General features: G+C 62.0%; 1 protein-coding gene and 1 long non-coding RNA gene across 3 annotated transcripts; both read right to left on the minus strand.

Annotated features, from left to right (window-relative positions):
- Positions 1-1,000: 1,000 nt before the first annotated feature.
- On the minus strand, positions 1,001-10,649 carry LOC121492412. 2 transcript variants are annotated; one of them, XR_005988228.1, is made up of 4 exons: positions 9,322-10,649; positions 2,537-2,634; positions 1,389-1,614; positions 1,001-1,062 (listed from the first exon to the last, which is right to left on the minus strand). It is a non-coding gene; the product is annotated as an uncharacterized LOC121492412 (long non-coding RNA). The 2 variants fall into 2 exon arrangements; XR_005988227.1 differs by lacking the exon at positions 1,001-1,062 and having other exon boundaries at positions 1,071-1,614.
- A 3,546-nt stretch (positions 10,650-14,195) lies between these two features.
- ZBTB42 (zinc finger and BTB domain containing 42) lies at positions 14,196-21,397 on the minus strand. The gene has a single exon (XM_041760211.1). It carries the CDS (start codon positions 21,308-21,310, stop codon positions 20,051-20,053), a length of 1,260 nt encoding a protein of 419 aa, XP_041616145.1. The 5' UTR covers positions 21,311-21,397; the 3' UTR covers positions 14,196-20,050.
- Between the last annotated feature and the right edge of the window lie 175 nt (positions 21,398-21,572).

A 21,572-nucleotide genomic window follows, 5' to 3' on the forward strand; every position in this document is an offset into this window, starting at 1 on the left:
GGGGGAAAGGCCCGGCTGCTCTGTAAGTGGTGTCGGCACGAGACAACCATCCGTAGGAAAATCTCCCATAGCGTGTCAGTGGCAAAACCAGATTGACTAAATCATTAAATATAGAAATTGAAAAATTGGAGGGGAAAGAAAAGAGATCAGCATATATGTAACTCAGGTTGAAAAAAACATGTTAATCCAAGCAAGGTCCCCTAAAACTATAAAAGAAAGGTAGACATTATTTGCTCCATGGAAATACTGCATTTTGTATAGAACAGGAAACAGTAAACAAGTTCAATATAAAAATGGTAAATGAAAAAAAAAGTGATAAATGGGGGGGGGGGCACCCGGCTGGCTCAGTCAGTGGAGTTGGGACTCTTGATCTCAGGGCTGTGAGTTCAAGCCCCACATTAGAGGTAGAGATTACTTTTTAAAATATGGTAACTTTGGAAAAAATACATATATTTGTAAAGCAGACAACAGACAAATGATGAATATCTATAATACAGAAAAGGCTTTGGGAAAGTGAAAAGAAACCATTTTTTTAAAGTTTTATTTGTTTAAGTCATCGCTTAACTGGTGTGGGATTCGAACTCACAACCCTGAGATCAAGAGATGCATACTCTTCTGACTGAGCCAGCCATTTGCCCCCAAGAAATGATTTTTAAGAACTTTTTTAAGAAAGGGACACCTGAAAACAAAAGAAAGAAAAAGAAAGAAGAAAGAAAGAAGAAAGAAGAAAGAAAGAAAGAAAGAAAGAAAAGAAAGAGAAAGAAGAAAGAAAGAAAGAAAGAAAGAAAGAAAGAAAGAAAGAAAAGAAAGAGAAAGAAGAAAGAAAGAAAAGAAAGAAAGAAAGAAAGAAAGAAAGAAAGAAAGGAAGGAAGGAAGGAAGGAAGGAAGGAAGGAAGGAAGGAAGGAAGGGACACCTGGGTGGCTCGGCGGTTGAGCGTCTGCCTCTGGCTCAGGTCACTATCGCAAGGTCCCGGGATCGAGTCCACATCAGGCTCCCTGCATGGAGCCTGCTTCTTCCTCTGCCTGTGTCTCTGCCTCTCTCTGTGAATAAGTAAATAAAATCTAAAAAAAAAAAAAAAAAAAAGAAAGAAAGATGGACAAAGGTATAAATAAACAATTCAGGGAAGACAAAGACAAGTGGCCACTACACACATGCATTCACTCCCTGTTGGGGAGATGCCCAGTACAGCACCAGTGACACAGGCCTCCACCCTTAGGCCGCCAGACCCTGGACGGGGGCTAGTGCCTCGTGGTTCTGGGGTGGAGGGGTCAGGGACCTTCAGGCTGGTGGAGGCGCCTCGCAAAGCAGCCTGTCAACCACAAATAACATCAAAAAGACAAATAGGTATCACTCCCCCGATTGAGAATTTCTGCCATAAAAATAAAACCTCCATTGCACGGAGCATGTTGACCGACGCCTCGTGTAGCGGCCTTCACGGTGGCACAAGGGGGAAAACTCTGGTCAGTAGAGCGAACGCCAACCTAGGCAGACACGTCCTCTGGCCATTCGTGCACTCAACAGTTACGTGCGGAACTGTGTGCGGGACACTGTTTTAAGATCCAAGACTATGGCAGTAAACAAATCAAAGCTCCAGCCCTTATGGAAGTTTTATTCTAGTAAAAAAAAAAAGAGAGAGAGAGAGAGACAAAAAATGTATTTAAATGTTAGGCAGTAGCAAGTGCTAAGATCAAAAAAAAATAATTCAAGAGACAAAAAGAAATTAAGAAAGCAGTTCCATCCTCAACAGCATCTCAACAAATTAAATATTTATTTTTAAATATTGACTGGCTGGCTCAGGCCGTTCCGCGTCTGACTCTCCCTTACCGCACAGGTCACGATCCCGGGGCGTGAGATGGAGCCCACTTGGGGCTCTGAGCGCAGCAGGGCGTCTGCTCAGGATTCTCTCTCCCTCTCCCTCTGCCTCGCCCCCCTCCACTACCACCAGCACCACCCCCCTCCCACGTGCATGCACACTCTCTCTCAAAAATTAAAAATAAAAATAAAAAGAGAGAGAGAGATAGAGAAAGAAAGAAAGAAAAAAAAAGAATTAAATATTTAGGAATAAGTCCATCAAGTTGGTAGAAAGAAAAAAAAAGGATTAACTATTTAAGAATAAATCTACCCAAGTTGGCGAAAGCCTTGAATGCTGAGAACTATAAAGCATGGCTGAAAGGAATTTCAGAGGACCTGCATAAACAGACACCTGTGCCCACTGATCAGAAGACTCAACATTAAAAAAAAAAAAAAAAGACTCAACATTGTTCAGGGTCAGTACTACCCAAAGCAATCATCACTGTCTCCATGAAGCTTCCAGAAGCCTCCCCCACAGAAATAGGAAGGCCAATCCTCAAATGCACGTGGAATTGCAAGGGGCCCGAAGTAGCCCCCGCGGTCTTGAAAAAAAATAAAGTCGGAGAACTCACACTTCCTGACTTCGAAACTTACTGCAAAGCTACAGTGATTAGAACAGTATAGCCCTGGCACGAGGATGGGTGTAGAGACCAACGGAATAGGACAGAGAGCCCAGAAACAAACCTGCACACGTAGGCCTCTCGGTTTTTGACGAAGGTGCCAAGACCACTCAGTGGGGAAAGGACAGTCTCTTCAGCAAATGGTGCTGGGAAAACCGGCCACTGACAAGCAAAAGAATGACGTTGGACCCTCACCTCATGTCATAATCAAAAATTAACTCATGGGGCCCCTGGCTGGCTCAGCATGTGACTCTGGATCTTGGGGTCATGAGTTCAAGCCCCGCATTGGGCATAGAGCTTATTTTTTAAATAATTAATTAATTAATTGGCTCAAAATAAATCGAAGACCTAAACGTAAGAACTAATGCTATTAAGTTCAGAATAAAATATGGGGTAAAGGGATGCCTGGGTGGCTCAGCGGTTAAGTGTCTGCCTTTGGCTCAGGTCGTGATCCTGGAGTCCCGGGATCGAGTCCCGCATCGGGCTCCCTGCGCAGAGCGTGCTTCCCCCTCTGCCTGTGTCCCTGCCTCTCTCTCTGTGCCTCTCATGAATAAATAAATAAAATCTTTTTTAAAAAATTAGAAAACCAGGATCCCTGGGTGGTGCAGCGGTTTAGCGCCTGCCTTTGGCCCAGGGCGCGATCCTGGAGACCCGGGATCGAATCCCACGTCGGGCTCCCGGTGCATGGAGCCTGCTTCTCCCTCTGCCTGTGTCTCTGCCTCTCTCTCTCTCTCTCTGTGACTATCATAAATAAATTAAAAAATTTAAAAAAAAATTAGAAAACCTTCTAAATCAAAGGACAAGGCAATCCACATAATGGGACAAAGTATTTGCAAATCCTACATCAGATAAGAGATTAATATTCAGAATATATAAAGAACTCCTACAACTTGACAACAGCAACAAAACAAAACTAAAAAGACAACTGAAAAATAAGCAAAAGAGGGGGACCCAGGTGGCTCAGTTGGTTGAACATCCGATTCTGGATCTCAGCTTGGGTCTTGATCTCAGGGTCATGAGTTCAAGCCCAATGTTGCGCTCCATGCTGAGTATGGAGCCTGCTTTTTTTTTTTTAAAGCAAAATATTTATTTTTTTAAAGATTTATTTATTTATTTATTCCTAGAGATGCAGAGAGAGAGAGAGGCAGAGACACAGGCAAAGGGAGAAGCAGGCTCCGTGCAGGGAGCCCGACATGAGACTCGGTCTAGGGTCTCCAGGATCACGCCCTGGGCTGCAGGCGGCGCTAAACCGCTGCGCCACCGGGGCTGCCCCCAAAAAAGCAAAATATTTAAACAAACATTTCTCAAAGAAGACACACAGATGGCCAATGAGCACATGAAAAGATGCTCAACATCATTAGTCACTAGGGAAATGCCAGTGAAACCACAATAAGTCATCACTACGCACCCACCAGGATGACTATGATTTAGAAATGGAAAACCACAAATATTGGCGAAGATGTGGAGAAACAGTCAAGTTGATCCTAAAATTCTCGTGGAAATGCAAAAGACCCCCAAATAACCAATCTTTAAAACGCACAAAGGGAAGTCACACTTTCTGATTTCAAGATGTATGCAAAGCGACAGTAATTCAGACAGTGTGGCACCGGCGTGACGATGCGCAGACCGGACCCCCAGAGCAGAACCGAGAGTCCAGACGTGAACCCAGACATTTATCCTGAACTGATTTCCAGCGAGAGCGCCAAGAAGTGGGACGAGAGCGGTCCTCAGCGAGTGCCGCCAGGGCAACTGAGGTTCTGCACCAAAGGAGTGAACTTGAACCACTGTCTCCCAATATGTTCAAAATTACCTCAAAATGTATCTTTTTTTTTTTTTTAATTTGTAGATTTTTTTTTCAAATGGCTGAATTTTTTTTTAATCTTTTTTTTTTTTTCTTATTTATTTATGATAGTCACAGAGAGAGAGAGGCAGAGACACAGGCAGAGGGAGAAGCAGGCTCCATGCACCAGGAGCCCGACGTGGGATTCGATCCCGGGTCTCCAGGATCGTGCCCTGGGCCAAAGGCAGGCGCCAAACCGCTGCGCCACCCAGGGATCCCTCAAAATGTATCTTAAGGGCACCTGTGGGGGCTCAGTCCGTTAAGCATCTGACTCTTGGTTTCAGCTCAGGTCACCAACTCAGGGTCATGAGATCAAGCCCCGCACCGGGCTCCGTGTTGGGCGTGGAGCCTGCTGGGGAGTCTCTCTCCTCTCGCTCTGCCCCTCCCCCACCGCTTGTGCTCTCTCTCTTCCTCTCTCTTAAAGAAAAAAAAAGTCACAGACCTAAGCGTACAGACTAGAGCCATAAAACCCTAAGAAGAAAACACAGAATGGGACGCCTGCGTGACTCAGCGGTTGAGCATCTGCCTTTGGCTCAGGGCGTGACCTCCTGGGACCCCTAAGTGTATGGGGTCCCGGGACCAAGTCCCACGTCGGGCTCCCTGCATGGAGCCTGCTTCTCCCTCTGCCTGTGTCTCTGCCTCTCTCTGTGTGTTCTCATGAATAAATAAATGAAAGCTTTAAATAAATAAATAGATGAATGAATGAATGAATGAATGAATGAATGAATGAATAAATAAATCGCAAGGCGATGCCATTTCACCCCTACTGGCATGGCTGTCATCCAAAGACACCCAGTAACAAGTGTCGGTGAGGATGTGGACCCAGGGGCCCTCGTATGTCACTGCTGGGAAAGCACACGGTGCAGGCGTTTTGGAGACACTTTGCCAGTCCCTCAGCAATTTAGGCCTGGCAGCTCCCGTGTGATCCAGAGATTCAGCTTCCAGACACCTGGTCACGAGACTGAAAAACATACGTCCGCACAAGCACGTGCATGTGTGTCCACGGTGGCAGCAGTCACGATGACCCGGAGGACAACCAGCCCATGCCCGCCCGCAGCTGAGCGCATGAACAACGTGCGGTCCCTCCGCGGCGAACATACTCAGTCATGACAAGGAACGAGGCACTGGCGCCGGCTGCCGCGTGGACGGTCCCCAAATCGTCGTGCTCCGTGAAAGGAGCCAGTCGCCACAGGCCACCTGTTGTGTGACTCCATTTACATGAAAGGTTAAGTCCGGGGACACAGAGCAGAGCTGGGGCGGCCCGTGCGGAGGGGGAGGGACTGCACATGGGGACCGGGTTTCTCTTTGGGGTGACGAAACGCTCCGAAGTTAGATGATGGTGATGGATGATGTTGGCACAACCCTGTGAACACTAACAGCCCCTAAGCTGTACCCTCCGAAAGGGTGAATTTTATGGTAGGTGAATCCTATCTCAATTTTTTACATTTTTAAAAAGAATGAAAAGTGAGAATTACAGGCTTTGCCTACAAGCAGTATCTCACGAGGGGTGCTTGGGGGGCTCGGTCAGCTGGCTCCTGGTTTCGGCTCAGGTCACCATCTCAGGGGCGAGAGATCGATCCCCGCATCAGGCTCTGTGCTCAGCGGGGCGTCAGCTGGAGATTCCCCTCCTCTCCCTCTGCCCCTCCCCTCCGCTCGCTCTCTTTCTCTCAAATAAATAAATAAAATCTTAAAAAAAAACCAAAACACTATTGCTCCATCCAACCATGGATGCATCCCGAGCACATCTTCCTAAGTGAAAGCAAGCGAGATGCGGAAGAGAGCGTGCGGCCCGAGTCCCTTGGATGAAGCTCCAAACCGCTCAGAGCCGGTGTGTGCGGTCCAGGTCGGGGCGCCCCCGAGTGGACACAAGGGAGCCCGCTGCGCCCGTGCACTGGGAGTCCGCAGGGCCACCTACTGCACGCCTAGCTCCGGGCTCCGCACCGTGTGTCAGGCACACCTCGAGGCAAACGGGAAGTACAGAAGCAGCGTGATTCTGAACACGGTGCCACTCGTGTAAGTTTAAAACACACACGTGAAATCCGCTTGAACCCTGTTTAGACAAACATAATCACTTTATCCGGGGGGCGCGGCCAGGAGCGCCGCCCCCCACCCCCCATCACAGGTCGGGGTGAAGGGGCGGCGGGGAGGCGGTGTGTAAGCGGAGCTCATCCTGGCCCGGCCGCCCCTGAGCCCTGGTGGCCCCTTCTCTCCCCTCCTCCGCGTCCCCAAACCTCTCCCGCCAGGGCCCAGGGAGGGGCAGCAAGCCCTGTGATCACCGGCCCTGGGCAGCCGGTCAGCTTGCTGGGTCCCCGGGGAGGATGCAGGCGGTGATCTGCATCCCAGGAGGGATTCTGAGGGCACCTGAGGGCACCCCGAGACAGCATCCTAGGCACGTAGACTGGGTTCCCACAGAGGGGCCCCCTCCAGAGGCCCCAGATGGAGCAGCTTCGGGGACAGGCTGCAGTGACCGTAGGGGAGAACTGAGCAGAGGGACAGGACTGCGGGGCAGAGGGCAGCTGGGTGTGGACCCTCCGCGGTCCTGGGGGTCCTGGAGCCCCTCCAGCTCCCACCCTAATGGGACTGCTGCCCCCAAGCTGCTCAGAGACCCCCGGTGGGCTCTGGGACCCTCGGCTGCTTCCTCCACCGAGACCACCTCTCCAGGGCCCACTTCTCTCCCACCGACCCCCTGGCCCCCCCCACCCTCACGGGCCCCCATAACCTCAATACCCAGGCCTGTGCTGGCCCCCCCTCAACTCCCAGGACCCACCCACGGCTCTCTCCTCCCCCAGCGCCGGGTCAGAGCCCAGGTCACCACCCTGGTGCCCCCCATCCCCCTCCGTCCCTGTCCATAAGATCCCGGCCCTGGCCACCGGCCTCTCCGCCTCCCGTCCACACTGGCAGCCCAGCAAGGCTGTTACCGCCTACTTGGTGGAGGTGGTGGGGGGATTCCAGGCCTTGCCTGCCCCGACCAGTGCGCCCCCCCCGCCCCTGCCTGCAGAGCCACCTGCCTAAGCCTCGCCTAAAGCCCCCGTGCCTGCCCTTCTCCTGGGAGCCCCCGCGGCCGGGTCTCCGGGCAGGGCCGGGTCTCCCCAGTCCCCACCCCGCGGGGCGGGACCCCAACCTCCACCTGCGCCAGCTGCACTGGGAGGGCGGAGGGCGCTGTCTGCAGCCGCTCGGTGCGGAGGACGTTTGCGCGGACCCGCAGCGCATCCCTGGGACAGGCGGGTCCTGCGCGGGCCGCCAGATGGCGCGCTGGTCGCGGGGACGAGGCCCGAGGCCTCCCCGGAGGTCCCAGGATGCTGCGAGGAGGCCGGAAGCCCCCCAATCCCAGATGCAGAGAGCCCCCAATCCTGAGGGCCGCGGGAGGCTGGGAACGTCCCGGCTGCCAAGCAGCCCCGAGCTCCTGCAGGAAGGGGGTCTCTCCCCGCAGACACCTGGTTCCACGCTGCCGCAGAGCAAGGGTACAGGGCTCCCCCGGACCTGAGGATGACTGAGGACCCCGTCCCCCAGCCGCCCCCTGGCTGACCCAGTCCCACAGCTTTCCAAGTGGACCAAACCTCTCCCCCAGGAGCCCTCACTGGGAACCGCAGAGCACTCGACCCTACCCGGCAGGGCCTGGTTGAGCGAGCTGCGTGGCCACCCTCCCAGGGGCAGCGCCCACGCAGCCTGAGCACAAGAACCAAGGTCCTCCTGCCTTGGCATCTCGCCCCAGTCCCCTGGCCCGCCCCCTGCACTACCGTCTTGCACTACTGCAGCCCCCTCCCCGGCCCCGCTCCTTCGGCTTTGCACACGGCAGCGAGGAAGATGCGGCCAGAAGCCAAGTCTGAGCTTCGCACTCAGGGACCCAACGGTTCAGTGGCTCCCACTCACTCAAGGCCAAAGTCGAAATGTCTCCAGTGGCCGCAGCCTCTCCTGTCCCCTGCCCCCCTCGCCTTCCTCCTCCAGCTCCAGACATACTGGCCAGCTCGCTGCACCTCCGCACCCCAACAGGCTCGGCCTGAATCTCCTCCAGCCTCTGCTCAAGCCAGCCAGGCCATCGCCGCCACGACCTCACACCGTCAGCATCTGGCACCCCAAAGACTTCCTTTCTTCTCTATTGGGCCACAGGAATCTGCCACCTGCCGTTATTAACCCCCCAGCACCCCGGGACCAGGCCCCAGAGCATACCTCACCCCGTTCCTGCCTCTGCTCCACGCCGGCCACGGCCCCCTGACCTCGCCCAGGAGAAAGGCTCCCTCCCTCCTGCACCCCCAGCACGCAGGACGGGACACTGAGTCAGGGTTCCACGGACGCAGGCGGAGTTTCCAAACCTTCCAGAGTTCTCAGGCGACATCCCTCCCTCCATCTGTTCATCTTCTCCTACGCGTCCACCCCCAGGCACCCATCCACGCACCTGCCCCTGAACACCCGTGCACACTTCCATCCAAACTGTGCACGCATCCATCAACCAATCTCGGTCCATCCACGTGTCCGTCCATCCTTCCATCCTCCACCACCACCCGTTCTCAGCCCGTCCGGTCATCCAGCTATGCCTGCTGTTTGGAGGCATCTCAGCTCGTGGGGCGGGGTGGGGGGGGTAAACCCCGTGTGCCCCATCCGATCCCACCTTTCCTGCCTGTGTTACATCTCAGACTCAGGCACAGTGCACAGGGTCAGGCAGCAAAATAACCCGGCTCGTTACAAGTAGCCGTGTCATAGCCAGTGTAAGCACCACCGCGCCGCTAGTCCTCCCTGCGGGCCCTACCCGTGACTCAAGGCAGCTGAACCCAGGCAGAGGCGTGGTCCCGGCGCTCACACACTCCAGCCCCTGGGGCCGAGGAGGAGTGAGGTGGAGCCGCTGTGGGACCAGCGATTACCTCCTTCTTCTGGGTCGTGGTCCCTCAAAGTTAGGGGTGCAGGATGGGCCACGTGCAGTGGAGACTCCCATTGGTGCCCTAGCCCGGCGCTCAGCGATGCTGGGGTGAGTCTGGTAGCGGCGATGCATGTCCTGAGGTTCACCGGCCTCTTACCTTCTCCTTCCCTCTGCTTCCTAAGACGAGGATTACTGGGGCTAACGCACGACCTGGAGCTCAGCTGGAAGCACGGCCTACGCCGACCCTCCTCTCTGACTTCATTTCTTTCTCCTTGGGTACGAGCATCACGTTCCAGCGAAGGACAGGTGTGCACGCGGCGCTCAGGGGTGTGCCCTGGACGGGTGCTGTGTCTCCCCCCACCCCAGACCACTGGCTCAGAACGTCACATGGTCTGGCTCCTTGGCCAGCGGGATCTGCATGGGGGGAGGCCGTGGGAGTCACAGGCAGGAGCCGGGGGTGGGGTGGGGTGGGAACAGGCCCGGCCGTCCCTGCCCAGCCGTCTGCTTTGGCGCTGGTGGAACCTCTGCACCCACAGCTCTCCAGGCCTCAGTCCTCACCGGGGTCCAGACGCAGAGAACCCCTCGGCTGTACGCCCCGGATGCGCACGCTTCTGAGTTCATCTCTCAGGAGAAAAAAAAAAGGTGTGGGTAGGTACAGGCACATGCGACACCGGCGCGGCTCCATGCACAGGCACCGGGCTAGGGCGGGTCGGGCTCGGCCGGACCGCGGGTCCCTGACGTTCAAACTCCGTTGTCCTTTGTTCTACTCATCTGAGAAGCAGCCGGGGACAGAGCCCGGGAGCGGACGGGGAGGGCGGGGCGGGAAGCAGACCCCGGTGAGCAGGACTCGATCCCAGGCCCCGGGATCATGGTCTGGGCCGCCGGGCCCTGAGCACCCGCGGTCTTGGCCGCTGGAGCGTGGGTTCGTGTCGCGCCTCTTTGCCTGCTCCCCGCGCTCTGCGCCCCACGTCCGCGTCTATTTTCTCCACTTTTACCGGTTTTCCAGACCCGGTGACTCTGCGCTTCCGGGGCCCCCGCACCCCGCGGTGCTGGACGGGCTGGCGGGGTGGGGCCCGGGGCTGCCCGGCGACCCTGCCTCCTGCCCCGCCGCCCGGCCCCGCGGACTGGGGGTCACCGGGGAGGGCGCGGGGTGATGCGCTCCGCGGGGGGGGGCTCCGGGCCTGTCACCTGCTCGCCGCGGGGCCTGCTGGGAACCGGCCGAGTCAGGGCCCCGCCGCTCGGGGTGCGCAGGGGCTCGGCGGGACCCGGGACACACGACGCGGCCACGCAGCGCGGGCGGTGCCGGGCCTGGAGCTCTGGGGCCGCGGGGGTGGGGGCTGCGGTGACCCCCGGCCGGGACCCCGCGCTCCGCCCCGGCAGCCGCGTGCGCAGGGAGCAGCGCCCCGGCCTCCCGCGGGGTGGGAAGGCGGCTCCGCCCACGGCCGCGCCGCGCCCCCGCGCCCCCCGACGGCCGAGCGCCCGGGGCGGAACCCGCGGCCGCGCAGTTCGCGTTTCCCGGGGGACTGACTTCCGGGCGCGGCCCACGCTGCCCACGTGACGGGGGAGCGCGCGGGGGGCGGGGCGAGCATGCGCGGCAAGGCCGGCGCTTCCGGGTGGGCTGCGGCGGGGGCGGGGCCCGGTGGGGGCAGGGGGCGGGGCTCCCGAGGAGGGGGCGGGGCGGGGCTCCCGAGGAGGGGGCGGGGCGGGGCGGGGCGGGGCTCCCGACCCCAGACCGCGGACCGCACGCCCTGGACCCCGCACCCCCAACTCGCCCCCCACGCTGCGGACCCCACGCCCCCGACTCTGCATCCCCAGCGCTCGGCCCCGGACCCCGCAGCCCCGGACTGTGGCCCCCAGTCCTCCGAGCCCCAGAGCCCGGACCCGGGACCCCTCCGCCCTCCAGGCCCAGGCTGCAGCCCCGCCCCGAGGAAGCCGCAGGCAGGAAGGCGGGGGCGGCCCTGGCCCTGGGCGCAGCGGGGTCCGCACACCCTGGGGAGGAGCCGGGTGCGGGGCGTGGGGGCCAGAGGGAGGCCAGGCCGGGATGTGCTGCCCCGGGAGGAGCGGCGGGGTGCCCGGAGGTCGGGCCGCGGCGGGGACGGGGACTGGCGGGCCCGGGGCTGGCGGGGCGGGAGGAGGCGCGCAGAGCCCCGTGCGGGGGCGCCGAGGAAGGGGACGGGCGCCCGGGCTGGGCCGCTGGAGGGGGCGGCCGGGGAGAGCCGCGGCTCGGGAGGTCTGGGCCTCGCTGCGGCTCGGGGGACGGGCCTCGCGGCGGGTCCAGGGCATCCGTCCAGGAGGCACCTGCAAGAGGAGGCACCTGCTGGGGGCGCCGGGGGGCAGCCGGGGGGGGGGCAGCCGGGGGCAGCCGGGCCTCCGACACTTGGTTCAGCTGCGGCCAGATCTCGGGCCGGGGACCAAGCCCCACATGGGGCTTCACGCCCAGGGTGCAGGTGGCTTCAGGACTCCCCCTGCCCTGCCCCTGCCCCTGCCCGCTTGCACACACTCTCTCCAAAATAAATATGTTTGGGCAGCCCCGGGGGGCCCAGCGGTTTATTTATTTATTTATTTTTAAATTTTTATTTATTTATGATAGAGAGAGAGAGAGAGGGGCAGAGACACAGGCAGAGGGAGAAGCAGGCTCCATGCACCGGGAGCCCGACATGGGATTCGATCCCGGGTCTCCAGGATTGCGCCCTGGGCCAAAGGCAGGCGCCAAACTGCTGAGCCACCCAGGGATCCCCGGGCCCAGCGGTTTAGCACCAACTTCAGCCCAGGGCATGACCCCGGGGTCCTGGGATCGAGTCCCACATTGGGCTCCCTGCACGGAGCCTGCTTCTTCCTCTGCCCATGTCTCTGCCTCTCTCTCTGTCTCATGAACAAATAAATAAAATCTCTAAAAAAAAATAATAAATACGTTTTTAAAAGAAATGGCATTTGTCACAAGGAAAGGATGAGACTGGATAAGGGACAGGCAGTGGCAGTGGTGCCAGTGTGTGAGGTGGGACAGGTGAAGCAGAGCACGAGGCAGGGAGACGCACGGAGTGTGGGCAGCAGGAGCAGCGCACCATCGGGAGCAGCCATGGGGGAGTCGCGGGGTAAAGAGCTTCCCCCCCACCCGAACCAGGGGAGCGGATTCTGGAGTCCACGGAAAACGAACAAGCAAAACGTGGTCAAGGAAACTGAAAAAAGAAGAGGATGGAGCGGCCAGCCCCGCCGGACAGCAGAGTGTGTCACCACTGGGCTGGGTGCAGCGGGAGTAGTGGGGCCGCAGGAGACCGTAGGAGGGCGGTGGGAGGCACAGGTCACAAGCCGAGGCATGACTGGGAGCGTGTGCAGGGTCACGAGTGCCGGCGGGGGTGGAGCCGTGCCACGCTCACACATGCTGCTGCTGCCCATCTGAGCCCAAAGAATTGGCGACTCCTTTGACGTTGGGAGTGGAGATGCCCACTGGGAAAAGGGACGCAAGACGTGAGCCAGGCGCGGGCCCAACGAAGTACAAAAGAGCCGTGGGGCGGGGTCTCCCGCAGTAGGAGCCTCGCACATCAAAGTCGCACGGAGTTGCAACTCCTTACCTACTAGATTTGGGAAAAAATCACGCACAGGGTGGGAACTCACTGTGGTTGGCACGCGGCCAGGGAGGTGAGGACGCCGCTGTGCCGGTGACCGGGCGTCTGTCGGGACTGCAAGTACGTCCACCTGCCCAGAACGGGTGCCTGATGCCTCGCCGTGCCCAGCCTGCACCACCACGGCTACTGGCCAGAGCACCGCTTAGAACAGCAAAACCCTGGAAACCGCGCTCTGTGTGTCTCAAGAATAAATAAAATAAATTTTAAAACCTCTGGAAACCATCCAGGTGTCCACGCCAGATCAGGTGCTGACAACCACATGATGCGACACGGCGTGGCCCTTCTTACAAGTTTCGGCGTTGGGGAAGCGTATGTGCTGCCCCGGGAAGATCTCTACCCTCTGTTTTCAGGGAAAAACACCGTTGAGAACGGCTCCTCCGGTGTGACGCCTCTCTGGGAACACTGGGGGACACCCAAGAAATGAGTAGGAGCGGGAGCCCAAGGCAGGGGCGCGTGGGGCGGCACGGGGCACGCGCCGGAGGAAGCAGCTCCGGTGTCTGGCTTTTAAGGACGGCGCCACGGAGGGAGCAAGGGAGGGGAGACGTTTGCGGGCTCAGGCAGCCGTGTGACAATGGAAGGGGTGAGGGTTCCACGTTTAACCCGACTCCTGTACGTTGGGGACTGATGACCTGTCATGTGGTTCGAAATAAAACCAGGGGACGCCTGGGTGGCTCAGCAGTTGAGCGTCTGCCTTCAGCTCAGGGTGTCATGCCAGGGTCCGGGGATCCAGTCCCGCATCTGCCTCTTTCTCTCTCTGTGTGTGTCTCTCATGAATAAATAAAATCTTTTAAAACAATTAAAAAATGTTCGCTTGGAAAACCTAAAATACAAAAACAAAAACAAATCAAGGTCTCCAGCGGCCTGGGTGGCTCAGCGGTTTAGCGCCACCTTCAGCCCAGGGCATGACCCCAGGGTCCTGAGATTGAGTCCCGCATCGGGCTCCCTGCATGGAGCCTGCTTCTCCCTCTGCCTGTGTCTCTGCCTCTCTCTGTGTGTCTCTCATGAATAAATAAATAAAATCTTTAAACAAACAAAAACAAGGTCTCCCCACCTCCCCTGTCCCTGGAGGGAGGGCGCACCTGCGGGCCTCCGGGGGACGTTGTAAGTGGCTCTCAGCAGTGGCCCAGGGACACGGTGGCCAGTGGCGCCCCGTCCACACCCGCACGGCGGCCGCTCCGCTTGGTCCCCTGCCGCTGGTCACAAGCCCTCACCGACGTTTTGCCGCGTTGAACGACAGCCTGACGCGTCGTCGCGCACATGCCCGAGCTTCTCTGTGGGACGGACCCCTGGACCTGCCAGGTGCAGGCCGTCGTGCGGCCGTCGTGCCCTCCGAATCAGACGGGCGCCAGCTCAGGGCCGCCGGGCTCGGGTCCGGGCTCGGGTCCCGGCACCGCCGCCCCATGGCCTCACGGATGAAGGGTGTGACCAAGCTGCCATTGTCGCCAGCCTGCAGCATGGTGTCTCTAAGCATTTTATTACGGGAAGTTTCTCGCTGCCGGTAGTGGGAGCAACAGGCTCCCCGCGCCCAGGCCCGCCCCCACAGCGGCTCGCGTCCCGTCCCGCTCTTCTGTTCCGGCCCTTTCGCCGTTTTATCGGGTGTTTTAAATGTACATACATCAAAATGCACGGTAAAATTGGGTACATTTTGGCAGCTACGTGGCATCCCACCCTGTAAACCTCAAGAACTGCCCACCGGCCCCCAAGAGTCCCCTTGCATCCCCAGTTGATCCCCGTTCGAATATCCGAATATCTGATCTTTCCGGTGGACGCTCCTCGCCGGCCCCGGGGCTTCATGCAGGTGGCACTGCAGCCCCTCCCGCCTGCTGGCTCTCCAGCAGAACAGGGACCTTCGTCCTCGTCGTTTCACCAGCTCCCCCCTTCATTGTCACATGGCGTCCCGAGGGGGGGGTGAGGCTTCTGCAAGGGGTGCGTTCGGGCTGCCGGTAGCTCTCCGGTACCCTGGCTATCACTACCAGGGACCCCTGGGGAAGGTCCTGTGGGGGCGCACGTCTCGTCTCCCCCGATGATCCCTCTGGGTGGAAGTGGAAGCGTCAGGTCCCGTGACAGGTGCATGTTTCGCTTCCCCGGGAACCGGCCTCCTTTCTCCACGTGGCGTGCGGTTCCTGAGTTCCCGCCGGTGGTGTGAGGGTCCAGGGCACCACATCCCACCCGTGCCCCGGGGCGTCGGGCTTTGGGTTTCAGAATGGGCGCGGACTGAGCCCCACCGCGGTGCCCCTCGTGGCTACTGGTCCGCCCGGGGCCTCGGGAGCTTCTGAGGCGGGCCCGGCCCCCCTGGCTCTGCAGGCCTGCACGCCGCCTGGCAAACACTTGGGCTGTGCCGCGGGCGGTGCGTCCCGCACTCGGCTAGGATGGGGGCACGCGCTCAGCGGACGCGCCATCCTTCCCTGCGGGTTGCGCAGCGTCGGGGGCGGCTGCGGCCACTCAGGCTTGAGTCCCCGGGGAGTTAGAGGCCGCCGAAGACCGAGGCCTGGGCAGGGGAGCCGGGTAGAGGGAAGGGGCCAGACATGGTGAGGTGGCCACGCCGGCGGTTCCAGACACGGGCGGGCCAAGACTCGTGACAGAGAAGCTGCTCCGTCAGGCAGACGGGGACACGGAGCTTGTGCTGCGGTACAGGGGCTGGCCCTGGGGTTCCAGGGCGGGTGCGGCTGTTGTGCGACCCAGGCTGGGGGGTGAGACTCCAGTGTGGGCCCCGTGAAGGTGTGGGCAGGACGGGCTCGGGCCCATCGAGGGCAGTCCTCCCCGAGCTGTGGCTCTGGCCCCGGGAGACGGCAGGCAGCTGCGCCCAGCGGCCCGTGGGTTGCCCGGCGCCCTGGAGGGCGAGCTGGATCCTCCGAAAACCTCACCGACGAGAAAACTGCAGTGGCTGGCTCAGACCTGGGCCTCCGGGTCCCTCTGAGCCCCAGGGGTTGATTGTCAGGGGTTGGAGTGTCTCTCTCCAGAATTTGTGTCGGAGGCCTCACCCCCCAGCACCTTGAAGTGTGACTGTATTTGGAAGTCGGGTCTTTAGAGGGGTGATCAAGTTAAAATGAGGTTCCCAGGGTGACCCTAGTGCACTAGGACTGGTGTCCTTAGAGGAGCGGTGATCAGGACACGGACACAGAGAGGACGGCTGTCTACACGCCCGGGGAGGCCCCAGGAGCAGCCCTGCAGCACCTGGGTCTCACACGTCCAGCCCCTGGAACGTCGGGGGTGTAACCGCCTGCGCTGTGAGCTGCGGCCAGTGCGCACCGGACTCCCCCACGGTGGGTTTCCCCGCACACAGGCTTCCGTTCAAATTGCTGAAAACAAAGCCATTTGGCTCCACTCAGGGAGTCCCCGCGCCCCTAGATTTCCGGGGATGCCCCAGACCCACCAGGTCTGCAGGGCCAGTGGCGGCCAGGCTGGAGCCGGGGGACGCGATGTGCGTGCCTGGACACAGCCTCCCACCCCGCCCGCCCCAGGGCCCGGCCAGCTGTCCCCGTAGTCCTCCCACAGCCCTGCGTGCGTGTGTGCGTGGAGAACCCTGCAGGGGGCTCCGCCGGGACAGCTGCAGGGGCACGCAGCGGGGACGACCAGGGCTGGTGACTCCACGAGGAAGCCCAGGCCCCAATGGGACCGGCACTGGTCCTCGAAAGCCAGCACATCCAGCACCCCCAGGACGAGCTCGGCTTGCTCTTTGGGGCCCGCTTGCCAAGGCCCTCTGCCCCGGGTGCCCCTCTGGGCTGGGGACGGCCCACGGGGACCCAGCTGTGTCATCCTTGCCATCATCCGCGGCGGCAGCGCTGGCCAGCACCTAGTGGCCGCTGCCCCCGTGTGCCCACCGGGCGCGACCCCGACGCCCCTCTGCAGTGCTGAGCCGTGATTCCCGTCTGACACGTGAGAAGACTGAGGGACGGAAATGCCCTGGGGACAGGGACGAGGACGAGCACCCGGTGGCCCTCCCCGCAGGGTTCTGTGACAGGCAAAGGAGGGCTGCTGCCCACGGTGTTGGGGAGGTCAGGTGGGCATGGGACGCCCAGACCCACTTTCCCTTCGATATGGACAAAGGAGGTGCGGTGGGACGGAAACATCGGGAAGCGGGCCCGCAGGGGAAGGGGGAACGGGCGCCGGCTCGGCGCACCCCTTCCCCACCGCTTGTCAGCGTGCAGGCGGCCAAGCACTAGGTCCTCCCCCACTTGAAAGTTGGCCCAGATTTTAGGGTCACTTTCTGTGGGGATCTACTGTAGAGATAGTGCTGGCGGGGCAGGGGGATAGGAGGGAGGAGGAGGCCCCAGGCCCTTCCACGCGCCTCAGTTTACCATCCAGCCAGTGGGTCTGGCCGGATGGCTCCAGCCCTCGAGCAACAGGGCTGATGGCTTGGGTGATGGAGGGGGCAGGGAGCTGAGTGTGCTGGGCGGCTGAGGAGCCCCGGGAAGCCCCGTCCCAGCTCAGCCCTCCCCCAAGGGGGCCTCTCGGTGCCCTCCTCCCCTGCCTGGTTGGCATGGCAACAGCCTCCTCCCCTGGTTCTGAGAAGGCTGAGTCACAGGCCCAACTGGGAACACGACAGGGTCTCCCTGCAGGACAGTGGCCCTGGTCCAGGAGGAAGGCTCAGTGGGAGGCAGGCTGCGTGGGGGAGGGGAGGTGCCGGGCGCGACCTTCCAGAAGCAGTGACCTGCATTGGGGTCAGGACGAGTCAAGGCCTCAAAGTATAGCCCCAAGCGTGGCAGCCTTTTTAGCACCACCTTTGGGGACCCCTTGGCTTGCCCTTCGGTCTGCTTTGGCTCTTCTGGAGGACACTTTGGCCATGACCAGGTGAAAAAGGCACAGCTCAAGGGAGTGCCCAGAGGGCCACCAGCTTCATGTCCCCATGCGAGGGCTGGGCCAGGAGGGCCACGTCCCCTCTGAGCCTTGCCCACCTCACCAGGTCTCAGCCTGCATCCTGCACCCCCCAGGGCAGGGAGGGCAGCCTGAAGAAACGGGGTGTGTCACCTGTCCAGAGCCCTGCCCTACCCGCCCCCCCCACAGGACACAGCAGGCGATGCCACCTGAGACATGGGCCCCAGAGTGGCTGCCTCCCACCTGGGACCCTCCCCTGCCCCCAGCGGTGCCCACACTTCCCGCACACGCTTGGAGAGGCACACACTCCTGTCCCCAGGAATAATCCCGGCCACCTCCACCTGGGGCGGACTTTATTAGCACTGTCATGAAGAGGATGATGTGAGCACAGGAAGACAGCAGTCCCTTCCAGACTGCCACGGCAGGCGGGCGCCTGCAAACAGAACCGCCCGCCGAGCGCTAAGCACAAGCAGGTGTCCCCGGGTCCCCGGGAGCTGCCCAGCCCAGGCCGTGGGCACGGGGCGGGCCGGCCCCGAGGACCCCGCACGGCAGGCTCCCCTCGGGCTGCATCTCCGCGCCTCTACCACGCGTGCCCACGCACTGTGTGCGTTAAATACATAAATAGAGATTTCTTCTGGACTGTGTGGGTTCTCAAGTTAAAAACTAACCACTTCCCTTTATATTAACTTCACAGTAACTGCAGAAGACAATGAATCCAGTGTTGATAAGTCAGGACGGGAGAGTTCCCCATGGAACCCCCGGGGAAAACCAGGGCCGCCGCCACGTCTCCCTGCTGCCCGCTGGGGCGGTGGGCATGGCTCGGCCTCGGCATTCGCTGGACACACGGACACACACACACACACACACACACACACGCACGCACACACGGGAACACCTGGCCACGGAGTACAGGACACTGAGTGCGAGGTACCAGCAGCCCTTCCAGAGGTGTGGGCCGAGCACCAGGGCATCCCCTGCCCGGCGCTCTCTGGTCTGCAGCCAGTCCAGGGCCTCTGAGCCCCACGCACCAGGAGAGGCCCTGCCACGAGGGTGGGCTGCCCACACGGCAGGGGAGCCGAGGGCGCGCAGGGAGCCAGCCCCTTCTGTGCACCTGCTGTGAGGCCGCCGGTCATTCCACTCCAGACCAGGCAGACAAATAAATATGACATCAAGTGTTGCCAGGAGACGAGAAAATAACTTAAACTGGGCTGGACTCTGTCCTCAGTGCCTCCAGTTGGTGGATACCAGGAGTCCGGGGGGCTCTGTCGCCGGCAAGACCCCCAGGAGCTGGGACAAGCCCCCGCCTGCCCTCTCCCTTGTCTTAATCACAGAGATTGTGGCAGCAAGATCTGCTGGGTGACGGCCACCAACTGCAAATGCAGAGATCAGTCCCTTCCAGGAGCTGTGGGTGATAGCGGGGGGGGCTGTGACCCCAGGCTGGCAGGAGCTGATCGCCAGCTTGCTGGATGGCTGCTGTCACCCAGCCCCGCTGGAGGGAAGGGAAAGCCCGTAAGCATCGCCGGAGTAGAGAGCAGCATCTGGAAATGACCCGCAGCAGGGAGGCAGGCAAACCAGTGACGTCAGGGTGAGGCCCACAGCAGCCCAGTAGCAGCCTGCGAGACCCAAGCCCCCCCACCCCCTGCCTGGGGTGCTCAGAGGCACCCGGACCCTGTGCTCAGGCAGGGAGGCAGCACGGCCCATCGGCCCGACGCCTGCGGGCAGACATCTGGCAACCTCGGGGAGGGGAAGCTCTCCGCGTCTGAAGAGAATCATCTCCAAATTGCGACTTCCTCTCACTGACGGAATTGAAGTGTGGTCAGGATCCGAGCCCTGGGGGACCCACGTCCCACGCCAGCACCTGGAACTCAAGAGCCACTCAGCTTCCTGCTGGTTCTGGTTCTGCCTCTGCGCCCTGCCGGCCCGCCTGCGCTCCCCGCGCCCAGGGCTTCCGGGGATGCTCCTGCTGCCACCCACCAGGAGCGGCCTGTTCCACCCGAGTGCCCTTTTTGGGACAGGCTGACAGCTTCTGCGATGTGTGCCTTCCCTACCAAGCACGGTGCCAGGCTCACAAGGGAAGGCCCGAGTGAGTCAGGGAGGTGGTCAGGAAAGGCCCCCGTGGGAGGACAACAGCGCGTTCTGAAGCCAAGGAGCCTGGGCGGGGGGCTCAGGGCCCTCGGGACACCCCCTGGAGGTGACAGAGGGGACAGTGGCTGGAGGGATGGAGAGGAAGACAGTGCTCACGGTCAGGGCACAGCTGGGAGCAGGAGTCCTCCGGCGGGTGGGGGAGGAGCGAGGCAGGAGGAGGGTGACCCCGGCTCTGAGCCGCCGCCCGCGCCCGCCCGCGGTGCTGGGAGCGCGGCACAGGGGCGCCTCCCGCTCCCCAGCTCCCATCCCGCGGCCTCCACCCCGAGGTTCCACCTGGGCGGCCCCGCCCTGCCTCGGGGCAGGTCACAGCAGCAGGGACGTGACCAGGCCGCAGTGGAACTTGCGGACGTGGCGGTAGAGGTCCCCGGACTGCGTGAAGCGGCGCTCGCACCAGCGGCAGGCGTGCGGCTTCTCGCGCGTGTGCACCACGGCGTGGCGGCTCAGGTTGTGCGAGTACTGGAAGGCCTTGCCGCACTGCGCGCAGGTGTAGGGCTTCTCGCCCGAGTGCGTGCGCTCGTGCCTCTTCAGCGTGTAGGCGCACGAGAAGGTCTTGCCGCAGAGCGGGCAGGTGGGCGCCGCGCCGTCGGGGGACGGCCGCGCCCGGGGGCCCTCCCGCTCGCGGAAGTGCGCGCTCAGGTGCGCCTGCAGCACGTGCGCGCCGGGCAACAGCTTGCTGCACAGCGGGCACACGCACGGGGCCCCGCGCCCCGCCGCCGCCGCCGCCGCCTCCGCGCCGCCCGCCGCGCCGCCCCGCCGCGCCCCCGGGGCCCCGGCCCCGCGCTCGCCCGCGCGCGCGCAGGGGGGCTGCGGGGGGCCGCCGGCGTCCTCCGCGTCCGACCGCGAGCCCCGCGACTCCTTGCCCCGGGGCAGCGGGCCGCACGCGGGGGTCTGGAGGGCGCGCGGGGGGCGGCCGGGCTCCCGCCGCGGGCCGGGCTTCAGCGACAGGTCCAGGGCCGCGTCCGGGTCCCCGGGGGCCGGCCAGGGGGGGCGGCCCGGCGCTCGCGGAGGGAGGGCGCGCGGCCCGGCGGCGGGGGCGGGGGCGGGGGCGGGGGCGCGGGGCTCCGGGGAGCGCGCGGGCTGGGGGCGCGGGGCGCGGGCTGGCGGCGGCGGCGGCGGCTGCGGCTGCCCCTGCCCCTGCCCCGGCCCCGGCCCCGGCCCCGGCCCCGGCCCCTGCCCCTGCGCCCGCGGCGGCGCGCGCCCCCCGTCCCGGAGCCGGCCGCGGCACACCTTGACGACGTCGTACATGTGCAGGTAGCTGGCGGCGGCCAGGACGTCCTCCACCGGCAGCCCGCGCAGCTCCAGGCGGCCCTCGTACATGAAGTCCAGCAGGCGGCCGAAGGCGGGCGCCGTGACCACGTCGCCGTTGAGCCGCACCGCGTCGCGGCCGCCGGCGGGCCGGTCCCTGTAGAAGAGGTGGAAGCAGACGCTGCAGGCGGCCAGCACGGCGCGGTGGGCCGGGAAGCGCGCGGCGCCCACCAGCACGGTGCAGTCGCACAGGAAGCCCTGCAGGCGCTGCTGCCGCAGGCGGACGAGCAGCCGCGCGCCGTGCCCCGGGACCTCCATGCCGCCGCCGGGCGGGCGCAGACGGGGCGTCCGCGCAGCCCGCGCTCCCCGCCGCGCGCCCCCGCACCTGCCCCGCGGCCAACGGACGCCGCCGGCCGCGGGGCGGGGCGCGAGCCGCGCGCGCCCCCCGGGCCGCCGCTGAACTTCACTCCGGGCCCGCCCGCCCGCCCGCCCGCCCGCCGCGCCCCCCGACGCCGCCGCCGCCGCCGCCGCCGCCGCCGCCGGCCCCATTTATGGCAGCGCGGCCGCGGGGAGCGGGAGC

The sequence above is a fragment of the Vulpes lagopus genome, chromosome 6 (genome assembly GCF_018345385.1).
Source record: "Vulpes lagopus strain Blue_001 chromosome 6, ASM1834538v1, whole genome shotgun sequence".
Lineage (NCBI taxonomy): Eukaryota > Metazoa > Chordata > Mammalia > Carnivora > Canidae > Vulpes > Vulpes lagopus.